At 44.2% G+C, this 18,647-nt stretch overlaps 1 protein-coding gene across 2 annotated transcripts in view; it reads right to left on the bottom strand.

The window, feature by feature from the left end:
* Nucleotides 1-18,647, bottom strand: part of LOC115102584 (phosphatidylinositol 3,4,5-trisphosphate-dependent Rac exchanger 1 protein-like) — a 139,119-nt gene that overhangs the window by 57,100 nt on the left and 63,372 nt on the right. For both annotated transcript variants that reach the window (XM_029622685.2, XM_065005553.1), the window contains exons 11-15: nt 15,907-16,007; nt 2,890-2,993; nt 2,341-2,390; nt 446-521; nt 252-324 (exon numbers count right to left, since the gene is read on the bottom strand). In XM_029622685.2, the coding sequence (XP_029478545.1) occupies nt 252-324; nt 446-521; nt 2,341-2,390; nt 2,890-2,993; nt 15,907-16,007 (404 nt within the window). The remainder of the gene's footprint in view (nt 1-251; nt 325-445; nt 522-2,340; nt 2,391-2,889; nt 2,994-15,906; nt 16,008-18,647) is intronic.

An 18,647-nucleotide genomic window follows, 5' to 3' on the forward strand; every position in this document is an offset into this window, starting at 1 on the left:
TATAACAAGAGGTATATTATGTTCTCTGGAAAAAATATCCTGCTCAGAGAAACACTTAGCATGGTGTGTACAGTATATTCCCCAGTGAAGTGCAACGTGTGTTGTCATAAATTAATTATATGAAATTATGTTATGGCCCTCTGACTATCTGCTCAGGGGAACATGAGCCTGATGAAAAATGTACTGCAATATCCCTGGTGTATATCCTCCAGTCAGTTATAACACATGACGTTGGTATGTGTTGTACTGACCATGGTGCATGAAGCCGTTGTTGCACAGTCCGACCCCCATTGTCACCGCTTCCTCACGTGTGGAACAATCACCCTTGGAAACAGAATGAAGCAGTCACAATTAAGAGTGTCACCTGTTTACTTGTTGTTTTCACCTCGTTGACACAGTGGGGAGCGTGTGTGTGTGTGTGTGTGTGTGTGTGTGTGCACTGTACCTGTGACAAGAGCCAGTCCACAAGTTTGCTGGCAGGCAACACAGACTTGAAGGTTTTTAAATGGTAGTCTCTATCCCTGTAAGTGAAAAGGAGATGGGCGAGTAAGGATATGGTTTCATAAAACACCCATTCAAGCAAATCAGGTGCACACAAATAATCACACTTCCAAGATAGGGTTCTAGGATTTTTTTATATGGGAAGGCCAAGGGGGGACAACCAGAAAATTGTATCACAAATAGCATTGGCTTAAATACGATGCATTGTACTGAATAACGGTTTCAACTGTTTGTATATGCCCGGTAATCTATTCAAATACAGTTTAAGTCAGAAGTTTACATAAACTAGTTTTAATGACTCCAACCTAAGTGTATCAACCACTCCACAAATCTCTTGTTAACTTCTTTGGGATAGGGGGCAGTATCTTCACGTCCGGATGAATAGCATGTCCAAAGTAAACTGCCTGCTATTCAGGCCCAGAAGCTAAGATATGTATATTATTATTAGATTTGGATAGAAAACACTGTTTGAATGATGTCTGCAAGTATAACAGAACTTATTTGGCAGGCGAAACCCTGAGGATTTTCAGATTTTTTTTTTTGAGGTCTGTGTGTGTGTATATATATGCATGGATATTATTTTTACTGCTCTAGGGTTGTAGTTATTGTTTGGATAACCTTATTTACTGGTGGTGCTGGGGTCTAAGGCACTGCCTCTCAATGCTAGAGGTGTCACTACAGACACCCTGGTTCGAATCCAGGCTGTATCACAACCGGCCGTGATTGGCCCAGAGTCGTCCGGGTTTGGCCGGTGTAGGCCGTCATTGTAAATAAGAATTTGTTCTTAACTCACTTACCTAGTTAAATAAAGGTTAAATGAATAAATAAAATAAAATATATATATTTTTTCTCTTTATGCGATGCGCAATGCAGAGAAAGCCGGAAGATTAATGATCATTTAATTACCATAGTGAATTATAATGTCTGTTTATGTGTCAATTAATCCCCAAAGGGATGGGTTGCCAATTGCCGATTTGACACAAAAATAAAATGTCTGTCATTCATTCATTGCAAATAGCACTTTTCGGTAGTGCTCAAAGCATGCCATTCAATGAGAGAATTTATTTTTCAACTCGAAGGCCGGTTTTGGTAGTTAGGGGCAAGTCCTACCATCTAAACTAGGCCATTATTGTAAGAAAAAGAAATAAGTGATTCAGGAAGCACTGAAAGGATGTGGTTGGTTGGTTGTCACGTGACGGGCGGAAAACGCCGACAGTGTGTTTGCTCATAAATCTCACTGTGGTGACTAAGTACAGGGTGTTTCTGCAAGGCACTATGTGAACGATGACAAATTGACCCAAATGTAATGTTAAACGACAGTGTAGCACCCTCTATACGACCATACAACCTCGGGGTTGTGGTCAGTCGTCACACTAAACATTTTAGAAAACCAAAATCTGTGTTCTTAAAACCTTGTACCTTGCCAGTCAACGGTTGGCATTCTGAACTGGCAGATTAGTTTTCACTAAACTGCATTGTAAATACCAAATGGGTCCAACATTGTTACATTATGACAGGGTGACCAACATATTTCTATCAGTGTGATATTTTCCCAAACCCATTCTGTTAAGTATGAGACAGACACCCTGGCAACACCAATCAATGCCCCAGAGCAAGAGGGAGAGGCGGCGGTAGGACCGAAGCAGTGTGTGTGTGTGTGTGTGTGTGTGTGTGCGTGGAAGAAGGAAGAGGGACAAGATGGACAGGGGGAAGAAGAGAGATGAGGAGAAGGAAGAAACAGAGAGTAGGCAGAGAAAGAGGTGTAGGGGGAGGCGGAGGTGGAAAGGGGAGGAGGAAGAAATGGGGGAAGAGTAGGAGGGGAGGAGGAGGGATACCTACTTGGCGACAGGGGTATACAGGCTGTGCAGACGACAGTAAAGCCTCACGCCCTACAAGAAGTAGAGAGAGAACAAGTTTTGAGTCACTGCATCCTCAGCAGGCAACCCTCAAAATCAGGGGCAAATTCTAACTTCAACTTAAGTCAAATTTGACCTGGTCTCCTATTGACATCACTGCATGACTTAGTGAACATTTGACTTAAGAAGAAGTCAGGATTCCCCTTGAGTGTTCAAAAGCAGAAGCAGTGCTGTAGGATGTTGGCTAAAGACACCTGGTGGAAGTGATCGTTTGCGCAACAAAACATGAGTCAGTCAGATGTGTTCAGACATCACTTAAAGCGCTGATCTCGTAACAGCTCTTGCCCTCCCCAAGTCCAACATCCCACAACTACTTTTCAGATGCCTGTTTATTTATGGCTTTGGTGCAAAACAAGAACTCCTGCTGTTTTTCATCTTGATATATTAACAGGGTTGGGGTCAATTCGATTTAAATTCAGACAATTCAATTTGACTGAATTGAAATGGAATTGATACCAACACAGATAGATACCTTTGACATGATGTCCTCCATCTCGCTCCTGGCCTTGTAGGTGCCGTCATCGTAGCGGAAACGGTAAAACACCGGCTCGTTCTTGAACTGGTGCTTGTCTGACACTTAAATGTCAAGAGAGAGAAAGAGAGAGAAAGAGAGAGAAAGAGACATGCTTAACATGAGCTCCTGATATATTTCATATTTTTTGGTTTTTAGAATGAGATACTATAATCAAGAAAGAATTCCAGACCAGAAGTGATGAACAACAACTCTATTCAATCAGAATAGGAAAAAAATAACTTTGCGCCTCAAGGTAAGAAGTTTTGACTCTAGCTAGCTAGCTGGCTACACATCAAAGACCTAGCCAGCAGACTAACAAGCTAGCCAGAATAAACAAGCAGGAACAAACCTAGCAAGGGGAGTTAATACAACTACATCAAAAGACAAAACTGAGTGAGTAAACCAGAAAGGAGCACGGACTAACTTTAAACATATCTTCTGTTTTTTTGTGTGTGAGGATTAGTCACTCTTTTTTTAAAATGTTTTTTGAGCTAAATTAGCGCTAGCTAGCAACAGACAGACAAACTGGTTGCTATGGCAACTGGGCAGCAGGACAGAGCAGCAGCAGCAGAGCCCACAGGCACCATGTGCCCACTCCCCCTCAGCGCTGAATCCATTCTCTATCCTAAAGAGGCCAAAAATGACACACCGAGGAAAGCTTTTAAACAGAAACTACTAAAGGGGAAGCCAGAAACCCTTTTCGCAGACCTCTACAAAAACGGTGACGTGAGTAATCTCATCTTCCTCACTGACCAGCCAAATGCATGGAGCTCAGCAGTCTGCTCTCACTACCCATCCATAAAGACAGAGGGAATCTGTAATGGGTGGAAGCTGAAAATCGAGACAGACGACCCTGACAGCACCATGATAACAATCAACCTCTACAAGACTGGGACTGTCATGGTACAAGGTAACATTAGGCTGTTTGAAACAGACTTTCAGACCATTAAGGAGAGAGCAGAGAGAGAGAAGGACACCACCAGTGACATGCCCTCCCACAAGACAAACTCCACCAGCACCACCCTCACCCCTACTCTCCCCACCCAAAAAGGCACATCCAGCACCTCTCTTCCCACCATAGTGGAGGACACACCCCAGGAGAGCGACCCCCTCAGTGCAGAGCAGGCTCAGGCCCTCCTCACCACCATGGCTGCCATGAGGGATGAGTTCACCAGACTGGAGGGGGAGGTGGTCCTCCTCACCACCATGGCTGCCATGAGGGATGAGTTCACCAGACTGGAGGGGGAGGTGGTCCTCCTCACCACCATGGCTGCCATGAGGGATGAGTTCACCAGACTGGAGGGGGAGGTGGTCCTCCTCACCACCATGGCTGCCATGAGGGATGAGTTCACCAGACTGGAGGGGGAGGTGGTCCTCCTCACCACCATGGCTGCCATGAGGGATGAGTTCACCAGACTGGAGGAGGAGGTGGTCCTCCTCACCACCATGGCTGCCATGAGGGATGAGTTCACCAGACTGGAGGGGGAGGTGGTCCTCCTCAACACCATGGCTGCCATGAGGGATGAGTTCACCAGACTGGAGGGGGAGGTGGTCCTGCTCAGGGAGAGCGTGAGCCAACAGCAACCAGACAACCACACCTTAGAGGAGCTCCTAACCAAGGTGCGGACAGAGCAGGACAGCAGCCTTGCAACACAGCTGAAAGAGGTTCAGCAAGAGAGAGACGGACTCAAGAGAGAGCTGGCTGATCTAACAAAGGAGGTGAGAGAGCTCCAAAAAGACAGGCAGAGCAGTAATAATAATCTGACCACACTAAGAGAGGAGCTGCAGGAGAGAAAGAACAGAATGACAGGCTCCAGGAGCAGCTAGACCACTCTATGACCTGCCCTCACACAGCAGAGGAGCCCAGCTCAACCAGCCAGGCTTCCCCAGACCTGCCTGCTGCACCCCTCCTCCCCAACCCACAGAACAGCCTCCCACTGACAGTGGCACCGGCACAGACCAGCCACACCCCAGCTCCAACACCCACCAGCCCCCCCTCTGCCCCCTCCAGTCCTGAAGAAATATTTGCTGACATCGTCATGTTGATGGACTCAAATGGGAAGTTAGTTCAGGAGAATACATTTTTCCCTAAACACAAAACGAGAAAGGTGTGGTGTCCAACAACGCAGAGTGCCATGGAGCTGCTTGATAAGGCCCATCTCGGGTCGCCAAGCCACATAACCATACACACCGGAAGCAACGACCTGCGTGCTCAGCAGAAGAGGGTGTCGACTTCACTACGAGGAGTGATCGAGAAGGCCTCCGCAATCTTTCCCAACTCAAGAATCGCGCTGTCAACCCTTCTACAGAGGAAGGACTTCCACCCTGCCACAATCCAAAGAATAAACGCCAGCCTCTCCCGGGACTGTGCCCTGCGACCTATTGTACACATTTACATTTAAGTCATTTAGCAGACGCTCTTATCCAGAGCGACTTACAAATTGGTGCATTCACCTTATGACATCCAGTGGAGCAGCCACTTTACAATAGTGCATCTAAATCTAAATCCCACCCTCGATCTGGACTGTCTCTATGACCATGTTCACCTGTACAGAGAGACATTCCCCATCCTTGCCAAGACTCAAGGACATCGCTTTAAACCGCAGCCCGACCTCGCCACCCAGGAACAGAGGAGCAAATCTCCACCCCTCTGAGTTCACCGAGACAAAACCCGGACCAGCACCCTGGACCCCCCAGCCACGACCACAGCACCACCAACCTCAATGCCCACCACAGCCAGCACAGCACAGACCACCCTAGCCCAGCTTCAGAGCCACCCAGGCGAGGCCTCCCACCCCCCTGCGCCCCACCGCAGACCCACACTTGGAGAAGCCCCAGCCCAGCAGGTAGAGCTACACACAGGCTGTGAGAGGAGCAACTGGCCCAGCCCCCACCAACCAAATGAGTGACATTAAACAAATGCAGAGTCTACTATGCTCACATGTGATAGGCCGAGGGTCATGGTAAGATGAGCACAAGAACTCCACCATCCTCACACTCCATCCACCCAAGTGTCATGACACAAATAATATCTTAACTGATAAACAAATCATAAGAGTTCTCTTTAATTGAAAAATCCTATTTTAATAGTTATTGTTTGATTGTGAGTGTTTGTCTCATTTTGAAGGTACATTTTTACATTACATGTTGGAATTTACAAGGATTGAAGTCCTCTGCTTTTGGACTAAAGAGCAGAAACCCAGACTTCCTGAAAGAAATCGATGATGTTGATATTGTAGTACTACAGGAAACATGGTGCAGAGGTGATGTTTCCACTGGCTGTCCACTAGGTTATAGGGAGATCATCATACCATCCACTAAATTAAAATGAATCAGACAGGGCAGAGACTCAGGGGGAAGGCTAATATGGTATAAATCTGAACTAATTAAATCAATCGAATTGATCAAAACAGGAGAATTCTTCATCTGGTTAAAAATCAACAAGGAGGCTATCTTGCCAGATAAAAAACATATTTCTCTGTGCCACATACATTCCCCCCTCAGAGTCACCCTACTTCAATGAAGAGAGTTTCTCCATTCTAGAGGGGGAAATTAGTCACTTTCAGGCGCAAGGCAACATACTGGTCTGTGGAGACCTGAATGCTAGAACAGCAGAAGAACAAGACACTATTAACAGTCATGGAGATAAACACCTACCAGGAAGTAACAACCTTTCCCTCCCCAAATACCCCCACAGAAACAACTATGACAAAGTGAAAAACAAAACCGGAGTACAGCTCGTGAAGCTCTGTCGAACACTGGGTCTGTACATAGTCAATGGTAGGCTGAGAGGGGGCTCTTTTGGTAGGTACACCTACAGCTCATCCCTTGGCAGCAGCACTGTAGACTACTTCCTCACCGACCTAAACCCAGAGTCTCTCAGAGCCTGCACAGTAACCCCCCCAACACCTCTCTCAGACCACAGTGAAATCACAGTGTATCTGAGAAGAGTGGAACCCAACCATGAAGCATCACAGCCCAATAAATGACATGGTACTAAACAGGCCTATAGATGGAGTGCAAACAGTACAGACATCTGCCAAAAAGCAATTAGTAGCCAAAAAATACAATCTCTTCTGGACAACTTTTTATCCTTAACATCCTTCTACAGCAACGAAGGTGTACATTTGGCCATTTGGAACATAAACTTTATATTTGACAAATTAGCCTCCTTGGCTAATCTAAAGAAGCATAAGAGCAAACCAGAAATAACAGATAATGAAAAATGGTTTGATAATCTAAGTAATTGAGAAAAATATCTATTCAGAAACACAGAGAACCAACCAACAAAAATGTATGCCTTCAATATGGGGAAACACTGAAGCAATACAAACACACCCTGAGAACAAACATACACCTTCAATATGGGGAAACACTGAAGCAATACAAACATACCCTGAGAACAAACATACACCTTCAATATGGGGAAACACTGAAGCAATACAAACACACCCTGAGAACAAACATACACCTTCAATATGGGGAAACACTGAAGCAATACAAACACACCCTGAGAACAAACATACACCTTCAATATGGGGAAACACTGAAGCAATACAAACACACCCTGAGAACAAACATACACCTTCAATATGGGGAAACACTGAAGCAATACAAACACACCCTGATAACAAACATACACCTTCAATATGGGTAAACACTGAAGCAATACACACACCCTGAGAACAAACATACACCTTCAATATGGGGAAACACTGAAGCAATACAAACACACCCTGATAACAAACATACACCTTCAATATGGGTAAACACTGAAGCAATACACACACCCTGATAACAAACATACACCTTCAATATGGGGAAACACTGAAGCAATACAAACACACCCTGATAACAAACATACACCTTCAATATGGGGAAACACTGAAGCAATACAAACACACCCTGATAACAAACATACACCTTCAATATGGGGAAACACTGAAGGAATACAAACACACCCTGAGAACAAACATACACCTTCAATATGGGGAAACACTGAAGCAATACAAACACACCCTGAGAACAAACATACACCTTCAATATGGGGAAACACTGAAGCAATACAAACACACCCTGAGAACAAAAAAGAACAGCACATTAGAAAACAGCTGGATGTAATTGAGGAATCCATATAATCAAACCATTTCTAGAGGAATTGGAATAAATTAAACAAACCTCATCATGAGGAATTGGCAATCCAAAATGGGGATATGTGGAGAAATCACTTTGCAAACCTCTACAGCAATATAGGAAAAAGCCCAGAACAAAACAATATATTCAAGAAAAATGCTTGAATCAGTAGTCAAAGACTATCAGAATCGTGTGGATACCCCAATAACAGAAGAAGAATTATTGGAAAAACAATGCACTCTCAAACCCAATAAGGCCTGTGTTGCTGATGGTATTTTAAATTTAAATTGGCTATACTCAAAACTCTTCAACATTACCCTCACTGCAGGTATTTTCCCCGATATTTGGAGATTGATCACACCAATCTATAAAAATGGAGACAAATTTGACCCAAATAATTAGAGGAATGTGTGTTACAGCAACTAGGGGAAAATTCTCTGCTGTGTTATAAATAGCAGACTACATAATTTCCTTGATGAACACAACGTTCTGAGCAGAAGCCAGATTGGATTTCTAAAAAATGATCGTACAACAGACCACATTTACACCCTCCACACTAATTGACAAACAAGTAAACCAAAACAAAGGCAAAATCTACTCATGTTTTCTAGATATCAAAAAAGCATTTGGTTCAATTTGGCACGAAGGTCTTTTTTATAAACTAATAGAAAGTGGTATTGGAGGGAAAACGTATGTTATTAAATCAATATACACAAAAAAAAATGTGTGGTTAAAATTGGCAACAAGCAAACAGAATTCTTCTCTCAGGGACATGGAGTGAAACAGGGCTGCCCATTAAGTCCAACACTATTTAACATCTACATTAATGAATTGGCAAAAACATTAGAAGAATCGGAAGCACCTGGTATCACCCTACAAAGCACTGAAATCAAGTGTCTGCTGTACGCAGATGACCTGGTGCTGCTGTCTCCCACTAAAGAGGGGTTACAGCAGCACCTAGATCGTCTTCACAGGTTCTGTCAGACCTGGGCTCTGACCTTTAACCTAAAAAAAACAAATATAATGATATTCCAAAAAAGGTCTGGAAATTAGGCTGACAAATATAAATTCTATTTGGACACAGTTCTATTAGAACACACCATATCTAGGATTAAATATCAGCAACTCAGGTAGCTTTCACATGGTTTTTCACATGGTTGTGAATGAGCATTCTATGCCATTAAAAGGAACATTATATAATCGAAATTCCAATCTGGCTCAATTTTCCAATCGGTTATAGAACCAATTGCTCTATATGGCAGTGAAGTATGGGATCCAATCTCTAATAATGAATTTACCAAATGGGACAAACATCCAATTGAAATACTGCATGCAGATTTTTGCAAGACTGTATTGCAAGTGCAAAGAAAAACTCAAAATAACGCATGTAGAGCAGAATTGGGCCAATACCCCCTCATTCGAAAAGAAAAAAGAACCATCAAATGTTAAAACCATCTAAAAACAAGCGACCAAAACATTTCATCACACAGCTCTACAATGTCAAGAGATGAAACAAGAGAAGAGTCCCCTCAGCCAGCTGGTTCTGAGGCTCAGTTCACCAACCCAAACCAACCCCATAGAGCCTCAGGACAGCACTCAGAAAATCTGGCCCAAATCATCATAAAACAAAAAGAAAAATATATCACCTATTGGAAAGACACCACAAAAAAGACAAAGTAAACTTCAATGCTATTTGGCTCTAAACAGACAGTAGTTGGTGGCAGACTATCTGACCACTGTGACTGATAGAAAACTGAGAAAAACATTGACTAGGTACAGACTCAGTGAGCACAGTCTGGCTATAGAAACCGGTCGTCACAGACAAACCTGGCTGTCCAGAGAGGACAGGCGGCGCTCACTCTGCTCCAGGGGAGAGGTAGAGACAGAGCTGCATTTCCTATTACACTGTGACACATATTCAGACCTAAGAGAATATTTATTTCAAAAAATTATAATTCAATCAAAAGAATATGAAACTATAAAAGATTAAGAAAAAAATCTAATATTCATTGGGTGCAAAGCCAAAATGTGCAGTTTTGGCAGCCAAATATGTATCCTCCTGCCACAACCTGAGGGACAGCCAGTGAAAAGTGTAATGTCAATATTATTTCCCATTTTGTTTCGTCTTTCATACCATGTGTCTTCTCAGTCACGTTGACACCGGTCTACTACCATTGCTTTAATGCATTGTTGTTCTGATTAATATTGTTAGTGTAGTTGTTGTTAATGGTAATCCCATGTCCACTACTACTATTATTAACGCTGTTGGTCCCACCATTTATTTATATACAGTGGGGCAAAAAAGTATTTAGTCAGCCACCAATTGCGCAAGATCCGAGACGGGAATAGAGATAGAGCAAGAGGGGGGGAGCGAGAGAGCGCACAAGAGGGGGGAGGAAGGGGGAGCGAGAGAGTGCACAAGAGGGGGAGGGGGAGCGAGAGAGTGTGAGATGAAAAGAGAGCAAGATGAAAAGAGCGCAAGACGAAAAGAGCGCGAGATGGAAAGAGAGCGAGACGGAAAGAGCAAGAAGAGAGAGATCGGAAGAGAGTGATAGAGATGGGGAAGAGAGAGCGAGATGGAGAGAGAGAGGGAGAGCGAGAGAAAGGGGGAGCGAGAGAGAGGGTTCAACAACTGATTGGTTCATTAGTTAAACATTCATCACTAATCATTGAACCAGTAGGGTTGCTGCTGTGTATAGACTAACGCTTTCAGAACATCCATTGAGCCAGTGCAAAGGGAGACCCATTGAGAGCTCTCAAATCATAAATGAAAAGTCGAAAGGGGAAAACACAGGGAAATTGGTTTTGAGATGCTGATGACTGGACACACACAAATTGAGCTCCCCATAACAAAGTAGGTCTCTCTCCCCTGCCTTCTTTCCCTGCCACTCTCTGCTGTCACCCTGAATCTCATTCTCAGTCACCTGTGCTCCCCTTGAGATCAGTGCCTAATGAGTGGCAGCCCTATACCCCAGAGGTAAAGCCATCACTGTCCCCATGTCCTATCCCACAACACCCCCCCCCCCCAATCCAGTCAGTGTTGCCTTTGAGCCTACTGGGCCACTGTAGGCAGTGTCAAGAAATATGCAGGTTTCTCGGTTTTGGTTTCTCTCATAGCTTAGGTCTGTTATTGCGTTAGATGCAGGCAGGCCCCAAGTGATTCACTGTCAGCGCCAAATACATTGTGTGTGTGTGTGTGTGTTCTGTTATCAATGCATCATTTATATCGGTAAACCTGTAACTAAGTTACTAAGTCTGCTGGTATAAACCTGGGGAAATGGTTTTGTAACTATTTATGAAAAATATTTCTTATTTCTTTCTTTTTCCTACCATCCCTCATTGGATAGACACTGGAACCTCCATCAGAAGTTAGCCAGCTAACTAGCTACTAGCTAGTATTCATTGTTAGCCACTGCTAGCGGTCTTGACCTTGAGCTCGGACACCATCCAGCTTTAGCTAGATCAATACCTGCCAGTCTGCAAAGCGCTATATAAACCCAGCGCATATCGGACTGCATTTCTCTACCACATCACCGGATTCCTGCTGCAAGCTCTGGACCATTACACCGGATCATCGCAGCTAGCTAGCTGCAACCGAGTGGCTATTGTTGGCTGACACCTCTGTCCCGAAGCAAGCACCAGTTAGCCTTGAGCTAGCCTCGAGCTAGGCCCATCTCCCGGCTAGCCGTCAAAGTATACCAGCTAACTCTCGGCTACAATACAATAGTTGTGACTACCGAACGGCTCCCTGACTCACCTATTGCTGCTCATTGGACCCTGTGATCACTCGGCTACACAGCTGATGCCTGCTGGACTGTTCACTAACACGGTACATAAATGTGTTTATCTGTCAGCCGCAGCCTTGAACTCAGGTCCTGTGTGTACCGGACTGACCCTCTCTGCCCATCCATCACATTTACCCGTTATTGTCGGAGCTCTCCCGATCAACACCTGTGACTGCTTTGTGACCGTCTCTAATGTGAATATGCCTTGTCTATTGCTGTTTCAGAAAGTTCTTATTGTTTTACTTCACTGTAGAACCCACAGTCCTGCTCAACATGCCTTTGTCCCACCCCCCACTCAAGCGGAGACCTCACCTGGCTTAACTGGTGCCTCCAGAGATGCAACCTCTCTCATCGTCACTCAATGCCTAGGTTTACATCCACTGTACTCACATCCTACCATACCCTTGTCTGTACATTATGCCCTGAATCTATTCTACCACGCCCAGAAATCTGCTCTTTTTATTCTCTGTTCCCAATGCACTTGACGACCAGTTCTCATAGCCTTTGCCGTACCCTTCCTACTCCTCCTCTGATCCTCTGGTGATGTTAACCCAGGCCCTGTAGCCCCCAGTACTACACCTATTCCCCAAGCGCTATCATTTATTGACTTCTGTAACCGTAAAAGCCTTGATTTCATGCATGTTAACATCAGAAGCCTCCTCCCTAAGTTTGTTTTCTTCACTGCTTTTAGCATACTCCGCCAACCCTGATGTCCTAGCCGTGTCTGAATCATGGCTTAGGAAGGCCACCAAAAATTCTGAAATTTTCATCCCCAACTACAACATTTTCCGTTAAGATAGAACTGCCATAGGGGGAGGAGTTGCAATCTACAGCAGAGAGAGCCTGCAGAGTCCCGTCTTACTATCCAGGTCTGTGCCCAAACAGTTCGAGCTTCTACTTTTAAAAATCCAATAAGTCTCTCACTGTTGCCGCTTGTTATAGACCCCCCTCAGCCCTGGACACCATATGTGAATTGATTGCTCATCTATCTTCAGAGTTCGTACTGTTAGGTGACCTAAACTGGGACATGTTTAGCACCCCGGCAGTCCTACAATCTAAGCTAGATGCCCTCAATCTCACACAAATTATCAAGGAACCTACCAGGTACAACCCTAAATCCGTAAACATGGGCACCCTCATAGATATCATCCTGACCAACTTTCCCTCTACATACACTTCTGCTGTCTTCAACCAGGATCTCAGCAATCACTGCCTCATTGCCTGCGTCCGTATTGGGTCCGCGGTCAAACGACCAGCCCTCATTTATGTCAAATGCTGCCTAAAACACTTCAGCGAGCAGGCCTTTCTAATCGACCTGGCCTGGGTATGCTGGAAGGATATTGACCTCATCCCATCAGTCGAGGATGCCTGGTCGTTCTTTAAAAGTCATTTCCTCACCATCTTAAATAAGCATACCCCTTTCAAAAAATGTAGAACTAAGAACAGATATTGCCCTTGGTTCCCTCCAGACCTGACTGCCCTTGACCAGCACAAAAACATCCTGTGGCGTTCTGCATTAGCATCGAATAGCCCCCGCGATATGCAACTTTTCAGGGAAGTTAGGAACCAATACACACAGTCAGTTAGCCTTTGCTTTCCTAGCTTTTTCAAACAGAAATTTGCATCCTTTAGCACTAATTCCAAAAAGTTTCAGGACACTGTAAAGTCCATGGAGAATAAGAGCACTTCCTCCCAGCAGCCCACTACACTGAGGCTAGGAAACACTGTCAGCACCGATATATCTATGATAATTGAGAAATTCAATAAGCATTTTTCTACAGCTGGCCATGTTTTCCACCTGGCTTCCACTACCCCAGCCAACAACTCTGCACCTCCAGCAGCAACTTGCCCAAGCCCCCCCTTCTCTTTTACCCAAATCGATATAGCTGATGTTCTGAAAGTGCTGCAAAATCTGGACCCCTACGAATCAGCTATGCTAGACAATATGGACTCTCTTTCTAAAATTATCTGCCGAAATTTTTGCAACCCCTTGTTGCAAAGCCTGTTCAACCTCTCCTTCATGTCATCTGAGTTACCTAAAGATTGGAAAGCTGATGTGGTCATCCCCCTCTTCAAAGGGAGAGACACTCTAGACCCAAACTGTTACAGACCTATATCCATCCTGCCCTGCCTTTCTAAAGTACTCGAAAGCCAAGTTAACAGATGACTGACCATTTCGAATCCCACCGTACCTTCTCCACTATGCAATCTGGTTTCCGAGCTGGTCATGGGTGCACCTCAGCCACGCTCAAAGTCCGATAAACGATATCATAACCGCCATCGATAAAAGACAGTACTGTGCAGCCGTCTTCATTGACCTGACAAAGGCTTTCGACTCTGTCAAGCACTGCATTCTTATCGGCAGACTCGATAGCCTTGGTTTCTCAAATGACTGCCTCGCCTGGTTCACAAACTACTTCTCCAACAGAGTTCAGTGTGTCAAATCAGAGGGTCTGCTGTCCGGACCTCTGGCAGGCTCTATGGGGGTGCCACAGGGTTCAATTCTCAGGCCGACTCTTTTCTCTGTATACATCAATGATGTTGCTCTTGCTGCTGGTGATTCTCTGATCCACCTCTACGCAGATGACACCCTTCAGTATACATCTGGCCCTTCTTTGGACACTGTTAACTAACCTCCAGACGAGTGTCAATGCCATACAACACTCCTTCCGTGGCCTCCAACTGCTCTTAAATGAAAGTAAAACTAAGTGCATGCTCTTCAACCGATTACTGCCCACACCGGCCCGTCTGACTAGCATCACTACTCTGGACGGTTCGGACTTAGAATATGTGGACAACTACAAATAACTAAGTGTCTTGTTAGACTGTAAACTCTCCTTTCAGACGCACATTAAGCATCTCCAATCCAAAATTAAATCTAGAATTGGCTTCCTATTTCGCAACAATGCATCCTTCACTCATGCTGCTAAACATACCCTCGTAAAACTGACTATCCTATCGATCCTTGACTTCGGAGAAGTAATTTACAAAATAGCCTCAAACACTACTCAGACTGCATCCAAGTTGCTATCACAGTGCCATCTGTTTTATCACCAAAGCCCCATATACTACCCACCACTGCGACCTGTACGCTCTCGTTGGCTGGCCCTCACTTAATACTCGTCGCCAAACCCACTGGCTCCAGGTCATCTATAAGTCCTTGCTAGGTAAAGCTCTGCCTTATCTCAGCTCACTGGTCACCATAGCAGCACCCACCCGTAGCACGCGCTCCAGCAGGTACATCTCACTGATCATCCCCAAAGCCAATTCGTCAAAACATCTCCTTCCAGTTCTCTGCTGCCAATGACTGGAACGAACTGCAAAAATCACTGAAGCTGGAGACTTAGATCTCACTAACTTTAAACGTCAGCTGTCAGAGCAGCTTACAGATCACTGCACCTGTACACAGCCCATCTGTAAACTACCTCATCCCCATGTTACTTATTTTTTTGCACCCCAGTATCTCTACTTGCACATCATCATCTGCACATTAACACACCACTGTTACTGGCAAAATAATTACAATTTAGCATTATGGCCTATTTATTGCCTTACCTCCCTAATCTTACTACATCTGCACACACTGTACATACATTTTTCTATTGTGTTATTGACTGTACATTTGTTTATGTGTAACTCTGTTGTTGTTTTTGTCCCAACTGCTTTGCTTTATCTTGGCCAGGTCGCAGTTGTAAATGAGAACTTGTCTCAACTGGCCTACCTGGTTAAACAAACATAAATGAAATATGGAGACAAGACAGGAGGGGAGTAAATAATAAATCAATAATATCAAATGAGACTGACAGAAGTGTGAGACTGAAAATATAATATAAACAAATACACCCATGAAGTGCAAATAATGAGGCATATGGAAAGAGAGAAGAAGAGAATAAAAGAGAGTGGGAGGATTAGAGAGAAACATATATAGAACAAGAGAAGAGACAGAGAGACAGAGAGAGAACGAGGAAGACAAAGAGAGCCAGAGAGAAAAAGTGAGAGGGGGGTTAAGCCAGAAAGAATGACAGAATGGTATGAAGGACAGAGTCTGTCCTCTCACCATGGTGGATGATTCCGTTCTCCAGCAGAGCTTGACCCAAGTTGACCCCCTCGTCTGGCGTGCTGATCTCTCCACTCTCCATCAGCCACGACACAAACTCACTGTGGTTACAAGGACACAACACTTAGGTATAATAAGGTGTAACATAAATAAACATGGTGTTAAAAAGTTTAAAAAGACAGACCAAATGCCATTTAGAAGATGCTTTCATCCAAAGTGAGTGCATACTTTTTCTGTATAAATGTGGCCCCAGCAGGAATCGAACCCTGAGCCACACAGATCCAATAGCATGGGATACAGTCAGACTGGACCCCAGGAAGACTAGCAGTCATCATGGCATCAGCAAATGGGGAACCCAATAATTAAATTAATGAATTATTCATTATTGAGATCCCCATTTCCTGATGCCATGATGACTGCTGGTCTTCCTGGAGTCCAGCCTGACTTGTTTTTTCTCTGCCCGGACTACCCCTTAAGTACCTTCTCATGTGCATTTCAGTCTTTTCAAGTACCCCTAGGGGTCCTAGTACCCCTTGTTGGGAACCAATGGTATAGAATACAGATATAGCTTTAGGCAAGGATATTTCAAAATGAGAAGGGCAACTACAGTTCTGGGAGAGGCAAAGGTTGTGCAGGCTTTTTGTTTCAGCCTGGCATTGACACTACTGATTCTGGAAATTAGTGCTATTCACCTTAGACCGTATGCAGTCACCTGAATTATATAAATGGCACACACACACACACACACACACACACTGGGTTTTAAAAGGTGTGTGTGTAACAGATAAGCGCTCCCAAAAGGTACAGAGGTGCCTTCTCTCTTCCCTTTCATTCATCTCTCCCGCTTCCCTTCTTTATCCCCTATTCCACATCTCCTAAACCTTTCTATCCCTCTGCCCCTTCTCCCTTGCTCCCAGTGTCCTCCCTCCCACCAGCCTTAAACACCCTCTTTCTCGCTCTCACTCCCTCCAAAATGTGCCAATTTGTATTCATGGCTTTTGTAGCACCATTCATATACAAGCCTCCTCATATTTAAATATAGCATTTTCTCTCCTCAGACTGTATTGTCCCTCTTGAGACAAACCAGATGTTTGGAGCAGATAAAATAACATTTCCCTCTGCTCAATGTTCCACACCACTGAGCAAACTCAATATCCCATTGAACGACGAACAGTGAATGTGAGCGACTGTCTGAATGTGTATGTGTGAGTGAGCATTGCTGAGAAGGCAGGCTAAATGTGCGATTCCTGTGTGTGTGTTCATGCAAAATGTGAGAGAGTGCTTGTGTACCCTGCTGCGAAAGCAGGGTAAATGTATGATTCCTCTGCATGCATGTTCATGCCAAATGTGTATGTATGTATGAACGAACGAACGGTCATGAATAGTCCTGCCAAAGCAGGCTAAATGTGTAATATGTGTGTGTGTGTGTGGGGGGGGGTGTACAATAAAGTTAAGGGATTATCTCAGTGTGTGTGTACTGTATGTGTGCGTGCATGCATATGAACACGTGTCTGTATCGGACATTCTGCACAGCATGCTACAATGTCATCTACGTTAGCTATTGGATATACTACATCAGAGTCAACATGAGGCTTGCTTCATCTTGAACAAGGAACTTGATATTGCAAATGTTGTTTCTATTGTGCAAGATACTAATCTGTCAAATGAATTAATCTTGTGAAAACCACATCAGTTTGCACATCCAGCATACACAAGATCTGGGTCGTATTCATTACTGCACAACATAGCAAAACATAGAAAAATGTTTTGTAACATAAAACTAAAACAAGTGTTTCTTATAGGACAATAAGATAAGAATTAAGGTAACCCTTTCATGTTTGGGCCTGTTTTCTTCCATTTCGTGCCAATGAATACTGTCCTGGTGCATTGCCAAACCCAAGATGCAATACAGGCACCAATGTGAGCAAAGAAACCTGCATTAGGAAATTGGCTGAGAAAGAGGAAGGCTAAAAGAAGAATACGACCAACTGCCTAAATACGACGTTGAAAAATTGTGGAATTAGGAAGCTACGAAGATAAATGGCACCGTGAAATTGGCATTCTGTACCGGAATCATTTAATCCAATAAGACTTAGTGACATCTCCTGAAGTGAGCTATGTTCATTTATAATAACATCAGTAACACAGAGAGGATGCATTCAATAAAAACAGGAAGGGAAGGATGCAGGAAGGGAAGGATGCAGGGAGGGAGGGCTGACAGGAGGGAAGAATGCTGCCCCTCGTGTTTATATGGATGTCATACAAGGAAAACTACCAGAGGGGATGGACGGCTTGATGTACGGAGGGGGGAAGCATTGAGCTTGTTTGGGTGCGGGACAGTGTGAAATGTTATTGTTCTTGGCATTATGAGTTCTCTTATCAGTAGTACTTGGGAGGGCACTGATATGCATTGTAGGATTCTGTATCAAATTCATTTGGGTTTAAAATTCAACCTTATAAGACAGAATGACAACTGCCCCACACATAACGCCCATGGAATCGTACCTCCCTGACATGACATTTTACAGTTCTAAAGAAACTCATTAAATCCTTGTTAGGATGCTGACTGACTCCATAATGAATGCCTGGTGATCAACATCGTTTTCCTCCCTTTTTTCCCCCTTCCCCTGAAAGGAATCTCGCAAACACTTTGTTATGGAGCTGTGAGGCATGATGAGAAATGCATTACTTGCAGGCAAATCAGCCCTCATTGTTAATTCATGGCATTCAAAAGACTGATG

This window comes from Oncorhynchus nerka, linkage group LG20 (assembly GCF_034236695.1).
Source record: "Oncorhynchus nerka isolate Pitt River linkage group LG20, Oner_Uvic_2.0, whole genome shotgun sequence".
Classification (NCBI taxonomy): Eukaryota; Metazoa; Chordata; class Actinopteri; order Salmoniformes; family Salmonidae; genus Oncorhynchus; species Oncorhynchus nerka.